Source organism: Bombus vancouverensis, chromosome 6, assembly GCF_051014615.1.
Source record: "Bombus vancouverensis nearcticus chromosome 6, iyBomVanc1_principal, whole genome shotgun sequence".
Lineage (NCBI taxonomy): Eukaryota > Metazoa > Arthropoda > Insecta > Hymenoptera > Apidae > Bombus > Bombus vancouverensis.
This window is the reverse complement of record NC_134916.1, coordinates 15,970,070-15,990,916: the sequence shown is the minus strand read 5'-3', so window position 1 is coordinate 15,990,916 and position 20,847 is coordinate 15,970,070. Positions and strand designations below refer to the sequence as shown.

The 20,847-nt window shown below is 34.2% G+C and overlaps 2 protein-coding genes across 2 annotated transcripts; both read left to right on the top strand.

The window, feature by feature from the left end:
- Positions 1-1,797: 1,797 nt before the first annotated feature.
- Positions 1,798-8,617, top strand: LOC117157646 (vitellogenin). The gene is made up of 3 exons (XM_033335844.2): positions 1,798-1,924; positions 7,433-8,127; positions 8,308-8,617. The coding sequence occupies exons 1-3, from the start codon at positions 1,894-1,896 to the stop codon at positions 8,539-8,541; spliced, it is 960 nt and encodes a 319-aa protein (XP_033191735.2). The 5' UTR covers positions 1,798-1,893; the 3' UTR covers positions 8,542-8,617.
- Positions 8,618-18,115: 9,498 nt separating this feature from the next.
- On the top strand, positions 18,116-20,566 carry LOC117157747 (uncharacterized). The gene is made up of 3 exons (XM_033336018.2): positions 18,116-18,247; positions 19,015-19,670; positions 20,227-20,566. The coding sequence occupies exons 1-3, from the start codon at positions 18,217-18,219 to the stop codon at positions 20,458-20,460; spliced, it is 921 nt and encodes a 306-aa protein (XP_033191909.1). The 5' UTR covers positions 18,116-18,216; the 3' UTR covers positions 20,461-20,566.
- Positions 20,567-20,847: the final 281 nt, after the last annotated feature.

Here is a 20,847-nt window from a genome sequence, read left to right as displayed (position 1 = left end):
AAGATAAAAATGTCGTTGTAACTATGGATGGATGTATTACCCGTACTGAAAACGTAGACGCCATTTCACTAGCCTGCGGTCATGAAATAATGATGTTGTCGCTGTCTACACACGCATCGACTGCAGCCCCGTCATGTTTCATCTTTCAAACACTTAAGCAGCAGATAGGTGACTTCGCATATCCTGACAAAAATATAATATAGTTTCACGTGTCAGGAAAATCCACCCCTTGACACCGCTGAAAGTAGCTTAGAGGAATCCGAGGTGTGTTAATTATTTAATAAAACCATTTTGTTAAATGGTATTTAAATGTTATAACGAGAAATAAAAATTGATGCCATATTTAATTGATGCTAGATTCATTTAGTTATCCAAATTAAGCATATGCACTTACTTATAATACCTATAAATTATACCTATCTATAATAAGTATTAACTTATTGTAAATAAACAGCCATGTCACTGCGCCACGCCAGAAAAATTACTGAAAATTCTCAACGCGAGAATTGATTGTAATTTCAACAAATAAATAAAAAAAAAATATTTAATTGATGATTTCTACGTGAAATTAGATAAATGTAAGTCTGATGAAATGTAAGTAACTGTTGAACATTGAGACTTTACCAAAGTCTAATGAACGAAGGGATTATTCAAGGCTATATTCAACGAAGAGAAACGAATCGGCGCTTAAAAATGCGCGTCGGCTGAATGACAATGGGTCAATTCAATTTTCGCCTAATGACAGGGTCCGATATGACAATACGATGGTCCCAATGGAAAAAAACCTCCGAATAAAATAATTTGCGCAGTGTGACGCGATGAAGAATAGTTGTTCCAGTTCCGAAAAAACTGTCTATACCAACTTACCAATCTAAAATTGGGAATTGTCCGATTTGATGAACCTGAGAAGAATTATAATACTCCCGATTTCCACGCAAATTATCGCGACTTTTATCGATGATGACTTTGAAGGGACTTTGAAATAATTTCTCAAAAACTTCCACCGATCAAAATGATCTTAATATGACCTCGAAGGAAATGAAAAGACTTTAAGGTTAAACGCGCACTAGCGATAGTTTTGTCGCTGTGGCTCGCATCAATCAAAAGTTCAATTTCTTTTTTTAATAACCAAAAAGGTCGTTCTGCAGTCGCGTCGTACGATGCGCGTACTTCCATATAAACGAATGTCCTTTTCGTAAACGATAAAACCATCGCGCAACAAATTGTCCTTAGCGCGTGCACAGCAATTTTCAAATGATCTAATTTGAAGTTAGATAATCTTCAGGTTGAGTGACTATTTTACTCAAATTTCTATACTTAAGGCTAATAAAATCACAGTTTTCGACAGGAAGATCGGTCAGCACCTACCTTCCAATTATCTCGATGTAGTTTCGATCGAAATGAAGAATGACTACGAAGTATGATCAGAGAATGACATTTTCTGACGAAAGATTACGAAACGATGTTCAGGATTCAACAGATCTAATCACTGATACAATCACAGTCAGATCGATCACTTTCAAACTTTCCAAAAATCCTAATGATCGATCAAATCTACTGCGTATGAACGTGAGACGAAATGAAATGGAAAAGGGCGTCCTTCGTCCGGTTGCCTTGTTTCCATTCGGCTTAAACGTTTCCCAGAACGACGATTGTGGAGCCCATTAAAATCTTTAAAGGCGTGTCTAGACTGGAACGATCTGGGAACTATTGAAAATGATATCAGGCGTGTGAGACGGTACGGAAGATGTCTGCAGGAACCACGATCCGCACGGAAGCGGTTGTTAATGAAATTGTTTTCAAGGAGACAGCAATGAATCAAGTTATCTGTCGTATAAAGAGGAGACAGATAGAACACGGTCGCATCAGTCGTCTCAGTAGAAGCCGTTCGACATGCTGATAATAATTCTACCATTTTTTCTGGGTACGTACGTACGTAGATCCGTTTTTTCACCGATAATTCGATGAATGAAAACTCGTCGCTCATACGTCACTCATACCACCAAACTATCCGAAGATCGGGATATTTTTGGTTTCAAATAAATTTGAATTAGGTTACTTAAAGGGATGTTTTTTTATATTTTAATTCTTAAAAGTCGAAAGCAACGAAATTTAACCCTTCTGGCATTAATTAGTAATATAAATATTTGTGTTAAAAAATTTGTGTTAATTGTAACTTTCAAAAATCGGAAACCTTACAGTGCCGATATCATATTTGCATTATGAAAAGCGAAAAGTGCGAACGTGAATCACCTAGATTTCTCGAAATTCCACCTCGTTTTACGGTACACGAGTATCGCGAACTTGTTGTTTGTTCACCTCTTCCCTTTGTTTCACGAATTTATTTGCCTACACATCCGATTAATTCGCTCATGGGATTCAATCGATTGGATATACCGTCCGCTAAAGCACCAACGGTTTCAACCATCGACGGCTTTAAAAGTAACCGTTAAAGGGTGATCTCGAAGCACGTGCGTGAGGAGATACGCCCGCCGATATCATATGCAATACATATGTAAACAGAGGGGAGAAAAACGTCGATATTTTTCAATGAATAATCCTTCCGCCAGATTTCTCCACTCTACCGAAATTCATTAAAAGTACGAGAAGATTATACAAATAATTTGTCAACGGTTTCGGGGAAATATCTATTTCGTCCTATACAGTGCGAACCACGACACGTGATTAGCTTAGATCAACCTATAGTCAGTGGGTCGATCGAACATTTTTTTGGCAGATATAACATGATTCCAAGACTTTTTGTTAACTCTTGTTAATTCTTCGGAGTTTTTAAGCTCGCATTCAGGTTTTTGTAGATAAGCCTGTCTTTTTTTTACAACTATCTTTTAGCAGATATCGAGAAAAATGCGACAAATGTAACAAATATCTTTTTTCCATCTGAATGGCAAAAGTATTAAAAAAGTGTCTGTCAACTGTAATACACCTGCGTAGACGGCAAATTAATTGCTGTTTAGCAATTGTGGACTGTTATTTTTCCAACACTTCTTCGATTCTAATAGTAAAAATATATTTCTTACGATACTTACTAGATTCGTCTTAATATATACTAAAAGATCGGTTTAAAAAAATTATTGGTTTATCTAAAAACTGAAGTGAATGAAGCGTGAACTTGGAAACTCTGAGAGAAAAGAAGAGACGATAAAAATGTATTATGATCATCTTAAATCTCTTTAATCGCCGTTAGCGATTGTATATCGCTAACGGCGAAATAATTTAAGCTAATCATACTTTGTGATTCACTCTGTGTATATCTCGCTTCATTATAATAACTTACTTATAGTGCAATGGGCTAGAAACCGCGAGGAAATGGCCAAAAGTCATTTTTTTATACTATGGTTATATCATAATGTGACAAGTCTTCAAAGCTCCAAAATCCGAGATACTATTCATTTCAGATAATTCTGTGATCTTGGGTACAGTTCTGAAAACAAGATGCAAAAATTTTAAATAAAGCTAATTGCTGTATGTGCTTGTTCTAGAATATTAAAATACAGGTTTGAATTTTACTATCTTATGTATATCAGTATGCTAATTGTATCATAAGTATTTGTTCAAGGTACAAATAGTGCAAAATTTATAACGATTAAAATTTTTGATAATGTTTTTAAAACAATGATTAATAAATTTAATAGCGATAAATATCGGACCTGTTTCGTATGAAAGTTTAAATCGCTGCTAAGAGGAATATATAAATTTCAAGCGCAGCCTCTTGCAGCTTTTAACTCTGTTCCGATTTTAACCAATAAATGATAATTTCTATCGTTTTAGACACTTGTAGCTGTATAATACATACATAAAGCGGAGGAATTACTTGAAGAGGGACTTAAAAGAAGAGGGTTGAGTTTCATAGCGAAAATTTTACTCGTTGTTAGTATTCGTTGTTACAAACGCTAGATATTGATTTTCTCATGGCATATTTCTGGGCCGTGGCATTAATCTTGCCGAATGTGCACGGTGAAATATGCCTCGTATTCTTAAATTTTCTTTCATTTTATATATTTTTAAAATGTAAAAGTTCTATGTAATCTATTTATTACACCTATTATTACCTATTATAATTTTTAATGTTACGTATCTTACAGTTATATATAGCGTTAATTACACATCATTAATTTATAAGTATATGTACATTATAGCATAGTGATCAAAATTTAGAACAATTCGAAGCTGAACTTTGGTTTGGGATGCTACTTGTCTTAAAACTTTTTTTTACTTAAAGCAATCCGATGGTAATCGGTGAATAGAAACGAAATACAACGATTTTGAGTGTCACAGTCTATTGATTCTAAAGTTATACGTGTTGAAGTTTGACACTTTTAATTAAATCATAAAAAAAGTCAAATCAAATAGCAAATTCGCGTATATTGTCGGGAAGAATATGGCGCGGGTCCCTTGCAAAATAGTTGGGGAAAGTGTACGTACACAATGTAATAGATGGGCTTACGAAGATTGTATCGGCCGAGAAACAGCAGAACTTAATTTAAATAAACAACGATAACGCTATCGAAAGTGATTAAAGGCAATAATATATAATATAAAGATAATATTTTCGTTTTATCGTTATTTTAAGTAGAGAAATAGGATTTTTTAATTTTATTTCTTTCGTCTTTTTCTTCGTTATTAAAGCGACGAAGATATTGAACTTCTATCCGAAGTTATATCGTTATTCGAATCTGCGATAATTAAAAGTGACGACGAAGACTCTGACGATGATGAAGATAATCAGTGTATATACATGTAATTTGCCTATATCTCGCTATTTAGACAACGTGGAAATTAATTCGCAGGTGTTCCAGATAATAATCTTGAATTATATTTTTCTATGTTTCTTGTCTAAGTCTATTTCTAAAAGTAATCTCTTTTTTTTTTTATTTATATTTTACATTTACATTTAACATTACATAATAACATTTGTGCTTGCTTCGAAAACGTTAAATGAAGTCTATCGTGAAAACATGATTTGTGTTGAAAAGAAAGCTATTAAAACAATTTCTAAACCACTGTGCACAGTACTGAATCTGGCATTGGTAATTTGTAATTTTTCTGTCACATTCGTTGTCAGCGACCTGAAAACCCCTTAATTACCAATTTGTAGAACATTTCGATGAAATTTAAAATTTTAGCCATTTGTTCGTGGTTTTGTAATTGTGTAGTTTCTAGCCCACTGCGACAGTGTTTCGGAATTAATCAATTTGAATCAATTTTAATCGTAGTGTCATTCTACGCTATATCGATCACTTCTTTTCCCTCGATGTCTCGAGTTTTCTTCAGAACGAAATATGTTAAAAATGAGATTTATTCGAAATGAGATAATGAGATACCAAGTGGTTCACGCGAAGTCAGAGGAGCGAGGGGTTAACTCGCCATTCCACTTGTTTCGAAATTGTTTGAAAAATGTCTCAATTTTGCGATTTTTCCTCATTTTCGTGAAAATGGGTTGTACGTTTGAATTTTTATCCCGGGAACTGCCTGCCGTATCGATAATACAAGAAATTTTAATCGCGTTGAAGAATGATTTTTGCGATATCGAAAGATGGAAACATATTTCTATTTTGCAAATTTCACCTGAAGGTCGCGTTCTTAAAAATCCGAGAAAGTTACTATCGTATTCCTCGATTTTTTCTCTATAAAATGGCTCAATCCCATTCTAGCACGGTCTCTATGGACATCACAATAAATTGTTAAAGACGAATAAATTGTCAAAAATCGCGGTACGTTCGGTACCAAATCAATGGACCAGGCGATCCTTTGATGAAATACCCCCGAAAATATGATACAATTTGATGAATAGTTCGGAAATACCCAGGAAAATATTTATTATACGAAACAATGCGTAATACCCTGCACTTGTATGCTGTTTCAGTGAAACCTACAAAATCTATAGAATGCAGGCATCGATACTGTCCTTTATGCTACTAACCCATTGTTACCCAATGATACTTATTTCATAATAATTAAATTTCTACCAGCCTGTCTGTTCTACGATTATTTATAAAGAAATAAAAACTACGGGGGGTTGGGGGTTATCGCGATGGTGGAAAATTTGCTATATATTAGAAAAGAATAACAAGTGACTTGTTCATTATGTCACTGTTAATTTTGTATTCGATTCCGCACCGACTGCAAAACTGTAATTTTTAAAAAAATTAACATAATAATTTTCTCGTTCAAGCATCGCCAGCATCGGACTATGGTTTCGGGAGGAGGCTGTAGGCTACCCCGAAAAGATTACAAGTTACTTACAACAATTTAATAGCAACGACAGCATATTAAAAAGGCTGTCATGACAATTCTTTAATATCGTATAAAATTATACGAAGCACATTTCTGATCAATATCGTCAAAATTAGTGGTTTTCATAGTTCACCCGTACGTATGTTTCAGTTTCACAGTTGACAATTGATGCTGTTAAAAACAGTCTGTAAACTGTATACATATACATTTGGAAAAATATCTGTGAGATTCGAATTGATCATATAATTTGTAGCTTTTACAAAATTTAGCTTAAAAATTTAATATTGAAATCGAGGTGCTCTTAAAGCATAGAGCCCGGGACTGCAAACTTACTTATCCCTCCCTCTTATTCTGGACCTAAATTAATATTTCGCGTAATATCTTCCTGTTAAAGGAATGAATCTCGTGTCATTTTTCTGCCCTTTGCACAATACCACATAAATCCCACGAATTTAATTCCTCTTAATTAAATTAAATTGAATGAAATTAAATTAAAAAAAATTGCCAAAAACTTAAGGTTTTACATATTTATATATAGTACAATAGATAAATGTATTATATATTTTATACATTAAAGACAAGTTTTCTAGGAATTTTCAATTTTAGCATTATGTTAAATGTCTTTTTTTTTAAAGCTTCTTGTTATCGATTTTACATGATGGCAAGAACAAAGGGTTTCTAAAGAAAGTACTAAATAGAGGAGATAAGTCTAAATAGACAAATAAAGCGATTTAGATGAAAATCTTTTTAATCTTCTCATCGAAATTAACGTCTCTTGCACTTTTTTTTATGGAAATTGCTTGATAACACGGTGCGTAATATATTTAATCAATAACATAGTTAACGTAGCTAATAGCAGAAGCACAAATAATATACAAATATTTGACGAACTAACTCCACTGCAATAAAATTTCTTGGTAATTGGAATATGCGGAACCAGTATCACCAAATTCCGAGTAAACTACAGTGTGACAGGGTTAGTATATATAGGTATGATTGGCATAGCGATTAATAATCGCGACTGTATCTAGGGTGTTGCCGGCGAGCATCGATTAATACCTGCACGATATAATGACCGTAAACGCGGCGTGGTACAGGCAGATAGAGTAAAATGCATCCTATCTGCTGGGACGTGCGATCTATTTTAACTAGTTTAACAGGCTCCTTGTCATTGCAGCGGCACACGTGGCCGTCTACGACAACGCTTACGAGAACAGCGATTGGCAACGATACGGTGCAGAATGTACTTACGACGTGCTGGTGAACATGTCTTTGGCCAATATCGTCCACGAGAAGGACAATTTCTGCTCGATGATCGCGTCAGAACTGAAGTGTCGTCCGAAAGGCAGTGACACCCTAAGTTGCCGTTTTACGAATGGAAAGATCATCAGACCCGATCCAAACGACGATAGATGCTCGAATTCGAAAAATTTCGTTCCAGTCAACGACAGATTCATCAACGAAGAACCATTCGAGATTAGATTCAATTCAAAGGGGATAGAGAATTTAGTGGTGCCGAGAAATATTTCTAGGTGGAGCCTGGATATGATAAGAGTGATCGTTGGTCAGCTTAACGTTGGCTTTGAACTGGAGAATGGACAGGATCGGTTCGTTACCATGGAGGATTCTAGTATGGGATATTGTGAAGTAGAGGTCAAAGTGTCAAGGGCAGGATATGAAAGGGGAGTGGTGGGACAAGAGGGATACGACATTGTCTTTGAACCTGAACGACCAGATACGCTGCCTTTGAGCGTGGCGAGTCTGACTATGGACAAGGTTAGACAGCCCAAGCAGTGTCCTAATAGGAAGATATACTTCTTCGGGAATCACGAGGATTTTAGTATAGAGAACAAGAATACTTTCATGGATATGGTAAGTCGTGGGAATTAACGAAATAGAAACTAGGTTGAGATTTGTTTTATTCGGTAAATATTATTACAACAAGTGCCTTATTACATATTGTACATTCGTATTTCTACACAGCCTATCTAACTTCTAACGGCCTATCTAAGTCTATCGTCTAACTTTTAAATGTCGTAACATCTTTTGCAGACTACATCTATCAGCCAGATGCACATTTCACGCGAAGAGATGTACTCGTTCACTGAATCTAAGGGCGTAATGAGAACATTGAATAGACCAAGAACGATGCGAATGCATCAGAAAGTAGGCTTGTCTTTAAAGAGCATAAACCCTGCTCAAAGTCCATTACCCGAAATCAAAAGTCCTGCGTCAACTAATTTATACGCGTACACTAATTTGGAACGAGTTCCTGGATACAAATAAGACGATTTATACGTATAATCCTACACGTAATTTGTATAATCATGACAATCACTTGACAATAAACGATTTACTAAGACCACGACTCTAATTAAACGTTATATTTAATCTTCATACGTACAACCCCACGTTAAGATTTAACACTTCAGCAGAGAATGTTTTCCTTACATTAAAGAATTAACGAAGTTCAGCAAGCGCAACTGAATATTTGTGGCGGATCGGTATCAATAGGGCGCCGACAGGTCGAGCCGCGGGTACCAACCGCCAACACTAGAGGGCTACGACGACAACGAGTCTGTCTGTCTAATTCGCTAGCGGTCGAATATACGAGCGATTGATATAAATCCGCACCTAGCCAGACTCCGCCTTACTGATGAGTCCACCAGTAGTCCCCGGGACGAAACGCACTCTCTCTCTCTCTTTTCATCCGTCACATATTATTATTCACTACTCGGCGATAAGTAAATTTCTTGTTAAAAAATCATTATAATTGGATTAATACGTAAATATATTTAATAGCGGATATAATTAATAGCGACACATTTATATTGATTAACGCCACTTGTACCGGTGCGAATACAAATCACGCTTAACTTATTAATAGTGTACAGGTCAATGGAATTATGTGTACATATCGAGCTTATCATTAACTTGAGATCCAATCGCCTCAATTACCGATGTCGTACAACTAGAAATGGATATAGATCACATGTTAGTAGTATTTTTAATTTTACACCACCTTCGAGAAAATTGCACTTTATTTAGTGCGCTGTCTAGTAAGTAAATAAATAATCTAACCATTGTTGCATATACGTGTAAGTAAAATACGACTAAAGTGGGAATTATTTCATACTTTTTAACGCTTTTCCAAGTCGGTAATATCTTTTTAACAAACGAATCTTTTATTTCACATTCTTTATCGAAGCGATCGATATTACAGAAGCAACGTAAAAATAGTTTGAATTATCATCGTTATAAAACGGTAATTTATTTCCATCTATTTATTATTTACATCGAGTCTCAATTCCTATTAACGAACGAGCGAATAATCATCTCGTGGCGAAGGTAAACTTATGCCCGAAAACGAAACCTCAGAACAGTGAAACGCAATTTCAAAGCGCCCACCCAGGCTACTGTTTTTGGAATCTGTTTACTCTGTGTTTCATAATGGAATATCGATGTAAAAGGATATATCCACGACGGATTGGATACTTTCCGGACAGACGTCGTATAGTTGAAAAAACTGAAATACAATTTTCTCTTCTACGTAATTAATATAAGCAACTTAATTGTGTTTCTGTTTACCGTGTGTAACTATTCTACGCTCGAGTATGTATATGTCACCTGTAAAACGAACTTTCCTAGTTACGTACACGTCGTGTGCTTAACTTATACTATAACTATAACTATAGGTAAGTCGTTAGTTGTAATTTCTATTTCTTGGTAAAAATCAATTGAATGTTTGATTATAATTAATATTTTAATGGGAGGTTTTCAAACTTCAACCGCGATGGAAAAACATACTTTGACAGGAGATTCTCGGACTTCAATGGAAATGGATTTCACCAGTTTCTAATGAGCTCTCAATGTATTTTCTGTAACAGGCTTTGAGTTTCAAACATGGCTCTGCGTCTGGATTACGAATAATCGAATAAACCAAGGAAGGAGGGCATTTCAATTTTCTCTTTTTACTCGCATTGCAATGATGATCTCGGTAAATGATCTGTGTATCAATTAGTTTCTGCTATTTTCTGTATCATTAAGATTGGAGATCTTTCAAACATTTATTGAAAATAATTTCGAACAAATAGCAGGCAGTGAAAAAAATTCCGATAAAATTCAACAATACGCTATAGTAAGTATCGGGATTTTAATTTGCAAAATAAATACGATGTATTGATATAATACAGTACAATAAATTTTTGTAAATATTTATATAACAAACAGTTTTTGTTTATTATAGCGTAATTGTTATATATAATAATACATTTTTATATAATAAACAAAAAATGATACGAACTAATAAACAAAACAAAATTGGAACATGTTGCACCGACCTCGGCAATATTGCAATCCTTTTCATCCTTTGATATTATTTTCGCTCGATCGACGTGCGCCAGGACCTTCCTGGCTGGTCCGGGGACAAATCGACTGACCAATTAAATTGAATCGCATAGCTGGTGCGATTAACTTTATTGAAAAGTAATAGAGACCAAGGATGCGTAGAAGAATTTATTGGAAAAACAAGGAAAATGTCATGAAAATTTCTAGAAATTTACGATCTTCAAACACGAATCGAAACTTTCAGATAAGTTACGTTTGATTAAGCATCAATTTACACTATACGGACCGTCACGTAATGGCAACGTAATGTACCAGCATCGGCAGGACGTTGAAACGTATATTTTAAATGGAGCCGTTCGCGTTATCCGAAAACAACGAAGGATCATAGCAAATCGTAAAGAGCAGAAGAGAAAGATGAAAAATTATAAAGAACACGTAAACATAGAAAGAACGAAGGCTCGTAAGGCAAACATCTGGAATAAGGAAAACATCTGAAAAGCATGATACGAAGAAATGGTCAGTTTTTGTTTTGATAGAGTAAAAGCTGGCCACTTCCGGTCTCGCGCATCTTCTCTTTCATAACAGGTGTTAACCCCCCTCTACCACTGGTTGCTCCTTTAAACACTAATGCAACACTGGGATGTGGCATGGGGTGGTATCTCGCACACGATAGGTAGAAACTAGAACCCCCCACTCGTAGACTATGAGATAAGCAAAACAGGGTGCCTCTGCGCCTGCGGTACTCCTGGCGAACGTTCATATGTTACCTCCACCCTCTTGCCAACCAAATCAGAGATCAGTGAAGTCGTCGTCGTGATAACTCGGAGGACACTCATATCGTTTCCTCTACTTTCCCGATTTTGAAATTTTGTGATATTTACGTAAAGCAAATATCATTTGCAGTTATTCGAAGAGACTCTGCATTTTGGGGCATACATACGTTGGAGAACAAGCAAGCTTTATCGGTCAATGTGGTCAAGAATTTCGTTGATTCCAATCTTCGTCAAAAGGTGGGTTCGATTATCCTTATCGTAAAGAAACAAATACAAAAAGAAAAAAGTATTTGCACGTCATTGTATTTATTGTTATAGCGTTTACGTATTAATTAATTAATTAATTAATTAATTAAATGAACTTCGCGTGATTAGCAAAATTGAATACTTTAACATGAAAATGAAACGCAGAACCTGATAGAAAAAAGGTTTTATTAGAAAATAAGAGTAAGATAATAATAGTTTGCAAATACTTTTTGTAGCCACTGTGTACCGGTTGTGTGTCAAATTCCCCTTTATCTCTTTAGTTGATTTCTTAGTTTTTAAAATTAGCCAGTTTTCTATTTTGATATTTTTTTTTTTTTTTTTTTGTCCTGAGAAAAAATATCCTGAGAAAATATCACATAAATACCGGAGATTTCAACGATCTATGAAAAACAGGCAGCCTTCTTAGATAGTAGCAATCGAATCAGACAGAAAATCATGGATTGTGAAAAGATAAACATCAATCGTGTACTCTGGTATTAAAATTCCGGAATTTGCAAAAATTTGACCAGTTTCGTCTCAGTGATCGTCAGTGTGAGTGATTCGAGCTTTTATCTGAAAAAATAATTTCTCTTTTCGTATGCATACATGAAATACTTCGAATGTGAAAAAGTTTGAATATGCAATCGAAGAATCACGCGAACTTTTAAACGCGTTTAATCAAATTAAGTAAATAGTATCTTGGTCTTCTGAAAGATATCCGCTAAAACGTTCGTATTATTATGCTAAACAAAGATTCAAACGTTTGTTCCTAAAAACCTAAACCTAAAACTAAATAATGAAATTATTTCAGAATAATGGAGTCTACAACTGTGTTCAGGGCCTACAGCAAAGAAATCTTACGCCTGATCATGATCGAACAATTATCAATAGCCCTAATCCATATGCGCGTTGAAAATGGTGGCATGACGATTAAATCCACCACGTCTGTCAAGTTTCGCAAAATATGTCACGAAGAAGACCAACTTCTGCATCTGGTCCGTCATTTAATCTCTCCAGACGAAATTCTCATTCCTTTCATAAGACGCTTTTCTGAATTCTTAAACATCGATGTTCGTTCCGTCACTGAATGTATCGAGAACATCTTCAGCTCAACTTGCGACATTGTTGTAGACTTTGACTTACAAAAATTGATACAGCTGTCCAAGAAACGAGATGGTACGATTAAAGATATAATAACAGAGATGTTCTGGCTACCAAAAATGAACAGTAGAGCAGGAAACGGAAGTTGGTTCGACTCAGTCGATCGAGGACATGTAATTCCTTTTTACATGACTTGTTGCGATCAATTAAGCGATTTTATTGGAGACTATTTCAATTACTTTCGCGTAATTGAACAATCAAGTAGAAAAGTAATAAAGTGGTATTTTTTGGATATTAATATCTTTCTTGCGCAAGACACTGATTCGTTGTATGAAAAAATGGAAGGAGAGAAAAAAAATAAGCAAACGAGAAAGCTTACTATATTGAAAGAGATAGACGGCGATACGACGCATCACACGGTTCACGTGATTCGTTATTTCTCTAAAGAATGCAAATTGGAAGATGACAGTATTGCCCATTTACTTAGAAACCCTTTCTTACCCACCGACCAACTTCCCTTTATCACACAGAGCTATGATCCACGAATTTCGAAATACGTGTTTCATATAGTGTATAAGGATAATATCGAAATGACTAATAAGAATTTTTTTAACCTGCTGTCCATGCTACGAGACATTTTGTACAAACTGAATATTGTCTCCATCGTGATACAGAATTGCGACTCTTTCAATTTGCAGAATGTTTTATATATGTTCGAGCACATTTTGTGCGAAGAGGATATCGCTGTGACGATCGCAGGAATGTAGAACCGTCAATCGTGCCTCGGTAAACGATCAATTTTCTTTGGAAACGATTAATTTGAAAGAATTAAGAATGATGATTTAGAGTTTTGACTAATGTGATTTTGATTAAGAATCCGCCTCTACGTTACAAAAACGATTCTTAATCGCGGTACAAAGCTTTAAATTGGGATAAGTCCAACGAATATTTACTTAACGAATTATTCACTTAATTATTTTCTAACTAGGTTTTATGCTACCTTTACTGTGATATTATTATATTTTAATCTTAAATATCATATATAGACACGGAAATATAGTAGAAAGAATTACTTTATTTGTATAGACAGATTCCCTAAGAAGTAAAACTGATACATTCTGCTTTTTTACAAATTCCTCAATTTCAGTACATATATCATTGATGCTTGGCATTTTATAAAGGAAATAATCTGGTTAGTTTGAATTCTATGTGATTCAATTAGTATCACTCAAAAAGGAGCCCTTTCCTTCGTAGATCAATGAAATCTTATATGTAAACAATAAATCACAGGCATATACGACACGTATACGTGCCCATAGGAATATGTGTACCTGAGAAACGAGTCCAATCTAAATGTCATTTAAAATACAAGTGCTAGACTTGTTTTAACAACTTTCTGTGTACATGTCAAATGATGTGATAATTGTATATTGTGTAATATGATGTGATAATGTATATGGTGTAATTGAAATTTAAGGAAATTGAAAATAATTCGACTAACTCTATTATGATGTTCGCTAATGTGCTATCATACCGTATATATCTCTATATGAAAGTATTTTCATTAAAAGAATGCTATTTTTTGAGAAAGCGAATTTGTACTGTGATGTGATATCGATGTAAGAATTGAACAAGGATCGGAATTAGCTCTTTCCCAGTTTACTTGTTTTTGAGAAAAATGAAAGCTGACACAGCTAACACAATAATAATCAAAGCTAATACAAAGAGCTGATATTTCCTAAAATATTTATAATTATAATTTTACGTTCATAATTATATATATATATATTTATTTATTTATGATATATATATATATTTATGATATATATATATATTTATTTATGATATATATATATATTTATGATATATATATATATTTATTTATGATATATATATATATATATATTTATGATATATATATATATATATATATTTATATATATATGTCGGAGATGAAATGAAAACCGGAGCCTTCCCTATGCAATTTTGAGGAGGCCTTTTAGTACTTTGACCTAGATTTTATCATAACTGTAATTAAGTAATTGTCATCTGTAATTGTTTGACATTTGTGAAAAGCGAAAGTGGGTTCGAGGTGACAACTGGTCGCTGAACGTAGCCACGGTCACGGGATAAACGTTTTGCTTGATGAAGACAGAAATTGCCTAGTATCGGCGTTTGGGCGTTTGGATCTTTCTCGATGTTACCAAGGAGTATATAACAAACTTTTGACAGATATTGCCTAGCAACAACGATTGGAACCTTCTCGATGTTTCCAGCGAGAATATAACAAACAAATGCAGTCGTATTACGAAGAAGATTTTAATCAGAGAGGCATTCGTGTGGTCGCCTTGGAAAGTGATACATCGAGTAATTTTTCCGTGTGATTCAGCAAACGTATTTTTGTGTTATAAAATTGTTTAAAGTTTTCCCGTTGACCGTGTATTCGTTTGAACCCCGGATCATTGTTTATAGCGTAAATTAAATTCAATATTTGTAAATTTATCAATCGTTAATTTTCATTATTCGTTAAATTAGTAAATCGTAAGATATATTATTCGTTTCTTTTATTGTTCGATAAAACTTATTATTCTTTAATCTAATTAATAATTTAACTTATCATTTGTTAATCAATCATATCATTTACAAAATTCATTATTCATAATATTTGTAAAACCTTGTTTATTCGTGTAAATATATTCTCTGTTTTGTAAAACAATGGCTAATTCAAACGAAGAATCGTTACGCGCCTTAAATCCTAATGTATACCCGACATATATATATATATATATCATAAATATATATCGATATAATTATACATTTTATGATATTTCTCATATTTTCTGAACTTTTTCAATTATATACATATTTTCATACTACGTATTTTAGTAGTCAAGTAGTTAGTAGTTTTAGATAATCAAATATATTGGCGAAAATTTCTCTTAGTATTACAAAAATCGGGGAAGGTATTCGTATATTTTCTTAAATACCTTACAAAGAGTACTAATCTTAGAAGAAAAAAGTAGGCAAGACGAAAGATATATATTTTTCATATTGTGAACGTTTTAGATTCTTTAAGAAAAGACTATTCCGTTCGAAATATGATTATATACAGTAGTGGTAGAATCTCTTAGACGACGAAGAAATATCTTTGCAAAAAAATTGAAAATAAAGCAGAACAAATCGCCTATCTTGGATCAACAAAATTGATAGAAAATCATATTCAATTTCCTGAGTGTTAAATGTTGGTGAAGTAGAACTTGAGTTACAGCTGATTTCAGATCTTCTCTTACGATAAATTATCTCAAACCGATGAATATTAATTATCGATCAATGGATGTTGTTATAATTATTACATATATGTACTATATACATATGTGACTAAAATTGTATTCGATAAATGTAACCAGTAAAGTTTGTTTCTCGAATCGTATGAAATAATTTTATTACTACCACCTGATCGATTTTTCCATTTCCTCTATACATATATTATATTTTCTCTTTTTCAAACGTAATCTCTATCTACGTTAGAGATTAAGTTTGACAAAAATGGAAAAATGTCCCGCAATTGTATAAAATTGTATAAAACTGTATAAAATTGTATAAAATTGTATAAAATTGTATAAAATTGTATAAAATTGTAAGAAATTCGTTGTTTAACAGTTCGTAAAGCAGTAGCAAAAGTTGATTTATTCTTTTTCTCTAAAAAGTTCAAGACAAAGGGGAAGCAAACGCGCAACACAGAAAATCGAACGAGTACCAGTAACAACGCGTTATCAACTAATTAAACGTGGCCCGTTTGCACATTGAGATCCAATCGTATTTAGCTGTCAACTACGCAACCTGCCCACAATCAAAGAGGAAATAGCAAAATATATATAGCGAAAATAAATAGATATAGCGAAAGAGTCAACAAACATCGAAACCCCCTAATTACTGGATTACTCGATACGTCGCACCAGATCCGCAGGCTGAAGAGACACTACCTGTTGAACCTAAACGCTACATTTAATTAACAAGTACTTATAAATCACACTTGTCTATAATAAGTATTAACTTATTATAAATAATTAGCCATGTCATTGCGCCACGCCAGAAAAAATTACTGAAAATTCTCAATGCGAGAATTGATCGTAAATTTTAATAAATAAATAAAAAAAAAAAAAAAAAAAACTACACAACTGTACACACGCTCGCACTTTGAAGTTCGCGCGTAACTTGCGTGCAACAAAGGATTAAATATATATATATGTATAATACTTTATAATATCAAGTATGACGAAATCCACAGCGATGGAAAGACAGGATTTATACTGTGCGTCCTATAACTACTTAATCAACTATTTTTCCCGAAATTAATTATATACAATACTATCTTTACTTTGCTTTTCTTCTTACTTTTATTATTTAATACTTTTTTCTTCTGTCGTTTCTTTCATTTCATTTCTTCGTAGAATCTTTCCTTCCCTTTTCTTCCACAGTTTCTTCCTTCACTTCTGTCTTGTTTTCTTCTCCACGTCTCTTCGCCTTCTTCCTTCCATTTTCTCACCTTCTCCTTTTTCTCCTATTTCCTCCCTTATCCTTTTCTACCTAACTCCATCAACTCCTCTTCGTCCTGTCGTCTTTCCTCCATTTACTTCATCCCCTTCCGTTTCCTTCTGGTCCTTCCTTTTCCGCTTCTTATCCGTTTGCAGAATCATTGCGACAGAAGGAAACGTCAACTTCGGCAGATCAAATTCGTTCAACTTCGTTCCGGCTACAAATGCGAAAGGTGCGCAACGACTAATGGGAAATACGAGGAAAGCAGCGATATCTTATTTTTGGGAAACCCGAATTTCGTGACCAGTCCGAGAGACACTACTCGGAACATAGTAACGCAAACTCGAGCAGACTGGTCTCTCGCTTTAGCCGCGTAACGAGTTTAATAGAATAACACACTTCGATAACACGAACCACTCATGCTACGGATTACGGTCGTTGAAGTGTCAAAGTAACAGCTTAATTCGGCCAGCTTACACTGGGTCACATCGTTAATCGTATAATTTTATTTCCAATGAAAACCAACTTTTGAACCAGTTTCCACCGATCAAAAAATTATCATCTATCAAAGAGTATCATTAAAGAGTAAAAAAAAATACTTTGTACTATGTTACAGAAGTTCAACAGTCAATAGAGTTTAACGAAGATGAATAGTCTAAAAGGAATCTCTTTCTCGTTCAGTTGCGTTCAGTTTAATGAGGCAATTCATGAAAGTTGCCACGACTCTCCTAATCGTCAAACCATGAAAATTACATGCGATGTACACACGCATTACGCGTACCTGTGTATATGTATATGTGTATATTATATATATATATATAGACATGTTGAGCTACGTCGTAGGACAAAGATTATATCGAATTAGCAAACACAAGCACGGTTGCGCGAACTGTCACTGATATAAAGGAGCTTTCAACTGCTACGAGGACAATCCAGTGGCTAAACACGTTGCAACAACATGCACGTCGTATTAATCCCATTTTTTCTAGGTCGGTAAGCCAATTAATTTTAATCAAACCTTCTCACTAGCACACCTTCTCACACAGACCAATTTATATTTTGCCGGTCCCATCGTTAATGCATGAAACATTGAAGAATCGATCTTATCGATTTGTAATGAAGGAACATCGATTCGATGGTCAAAAACGAAAAACACATACGGTATATCGGTTTCAGATATTTAGAATCATGTTTCTGCTGCGTCTATACCAAGTGTCCTATTAATATTATTATTAAGTCAGGAATTAATGTTACAAATGTCAATAGTCAATTTTTGATTGAAATGTTCTCTAAAGTAATCAAATTCTACGTCGACGAGATCTCATCTTACAATCATCTTCGGGTTTCTGAAATATGTACAGATCCTAATATTTTTTTTTCATTTTTTTTCTTTTTTAGTAGAACACGTAGCGATGTAGACTAAGCTTGCACACTGTATTATTTACGAAGTAGAAACGATTACGTATTTTACAAAATTATTTATCTCGATCAAAACTCTTACGATCATCTACGATACAACTGAACCATCGCTTCTTTATAATATATATATAATATTCTTTATAATACATTTAATATATATATATATAATATATAATAATATTCGTTGATAACAAAACGCTCAATCGCATCTCATTTTACTCTAGTGATTTTAAATAAAATGATTTTGAATAGGATGATTTTGAATAATACGATGACTTTTAAGAGTTGATCCGGCCCTGATAAAAGAACTAATCTCGTCGATATTTCCTTTATTTAGCGGCCAACGTCACTACGTTCGATTCACGTGCCTGGGTATACGGTCCAGAATATGTGTTCGACGTGAACATCACACACGCATTGTCCGATGGTCTATTAGGCGATGCACTCTTCCAAACAAGCGTAACCACAACACTAAAATGTCGTCCAAAATCGATGGATCAGTTACTTTGTCATTTCGAAGGTATCACGGTCGAGGATATGAGCGGAGGTCACATCGAACTAGGAGAGATAGGAACTCCATTTGTAATAGAATTCAGTCCAAGAGGAATCGAAAATATCGGATTTTCATCAGCGATCAACAAAAAAAAACTTAATATCCTTCGAAAAGTCTTCAAAGAATTAAGCACCGAAATAGATCTAAGCAAATACGCGAACGTCGTATTGCCGTATCTCTCGTACGCAGGGGACAAAGATTACCCGTTAAACGACTGTTCCTCTTTGTTCGTCATTTACGAGTTCTACGATTCTGACGATCTCCATAGAAGTAACCGAGAGGAGAGTTACGATCGATCTAAGAAACAGAATTACAATTTGGAGGTTATGTCGTTACCAAATCGAAATACGGACAAGACTGTTGTATTTGAGAAGTGGACAGACAAACGCAATAGCAGATGTCATCCGACATTGCGGAAAACAATGACGAATTTTGAAATTGTATGTGTCAAAAATTAGCCAATTTTATAATCAGTAGACTGCCGTACGTTTGTGCATTTATGGGATATTTAAAAACGTGAAAATTCATAGAACGTACATGGCACGTTGAGTGATACGAGGATCATAGCGAAAAAAGTATGATAAGCAATTTAAAAGTTAGTCTTGTCGAAAATGTCGACTGTCGTAATATTAGATGTACCTTTGGTCGTTTTATAGAATTTCATAAATTTATTAACTTCATAGATTGTTTATATTTTTAGAAAACTTTACTATCTTTGGATCTAAGAAGTTCAAAGAGGCGTCGTTTCAAGGCGTACGTTTCTTTTAATCGCGTCCGTAAAAAAATATGAATTTCTATGATCTAATAATTGGAATGTAATTAAAAAGGTGAAATTTAGATAGAAAATTATATTACCAACTAAACGTTACAGGGTTTACTATGCTTCGGCTGTTTTATATATTTTTTCCATTTTTTCCCATAACTACGAAAAAAAACCGCAGATTACTGATAATTATTGTGTAAATAAAATAGAGAGTTAACGCTTATCTTTTCCAGGACGAATATATCAGCAGAATGTATATCAATAATAACACGTTTGAGAGTGAAACTAGGATAAGCCAGAGGGTGTCGAACAACATAGCCAAAAGGAATTTTACCCTGCAGGATATTACTTCCGTGAAACTACTTGGCATAAAACCCGCTACGGATCCACTGCCGTTTTTCAATTTCGACAAATTTGAGAGACTACATCCCATAGAAGCAATGGACAACAACAATAATAATAATTAGATATTAAAACTCCCGTAGAAGATTGACGTTACTCTCCGTATAGGAGGATAGAAATATCGTAAAGGAACTGTAATCAAATTATATGCAATAAAAACTCTTAACTCTATGTAACTCGAATACAATTCATTGCTCGAAAGAATAACTAGATTTTTGAATTTGGTACTGTTAAGATGATCTACGACTCCGAGATCGATCTCGCTTAACTGATAATGTGAAACTAGCTACGGTCGATATAGTAGAAAACACTGTGCCCCTTATCAAGTTGCTTTCCAAAAATGAATTACATTTATTTTTAAAATTCGAATTAAAATTACGCTGATCACTATTAAATGGAATAATGTCCATATGATAGGGCAAATTAAATTAAATATACCGATCGAAATTTCG

Bases quoted from the DNA above. Each gene is read 5' to 3' on its own strand.
- LOC117157646 (XM_033335844.2), top strand. From the start codon at position 1,894: ATGCTGATAATAATTCTACCATTTTTTCTGG. The intron at 1,925-7,432 runs GTACGTACGTAC...TTGTCATTGCAG, and splicing joins AATTCTACCATTTTTTCTGG to CGGCACACGTGGCCGTCTAC. The intron at 8,128-8,307 runs GTAAGTCGTGGG...CATCTTTTGCAG, and splicing joins AGAATACTTTCATGGATATG to ACTACATCTATCAGCCAGAT.
- LOC117157747 (XM_033336018.2), top strand. From the start codon at position 18,217: ATGCACGTCGTATTAATCCCATTTTTTCTAG. The intron at 18,248-19,014 runs GTCGGTAAGCCA...TCCTTTATTTAG, and splicing joins ATTAATCCCATTTTTTCTAG to CGGCCAACGTCACTACGTTC. The intron at 19,671-20,226 runs GTATGTGTCAAA...TATCTTTTCCAG, and splicing joins CAATGACGAATTTTGAAATT to GACGAATATATCAGCAGAAT.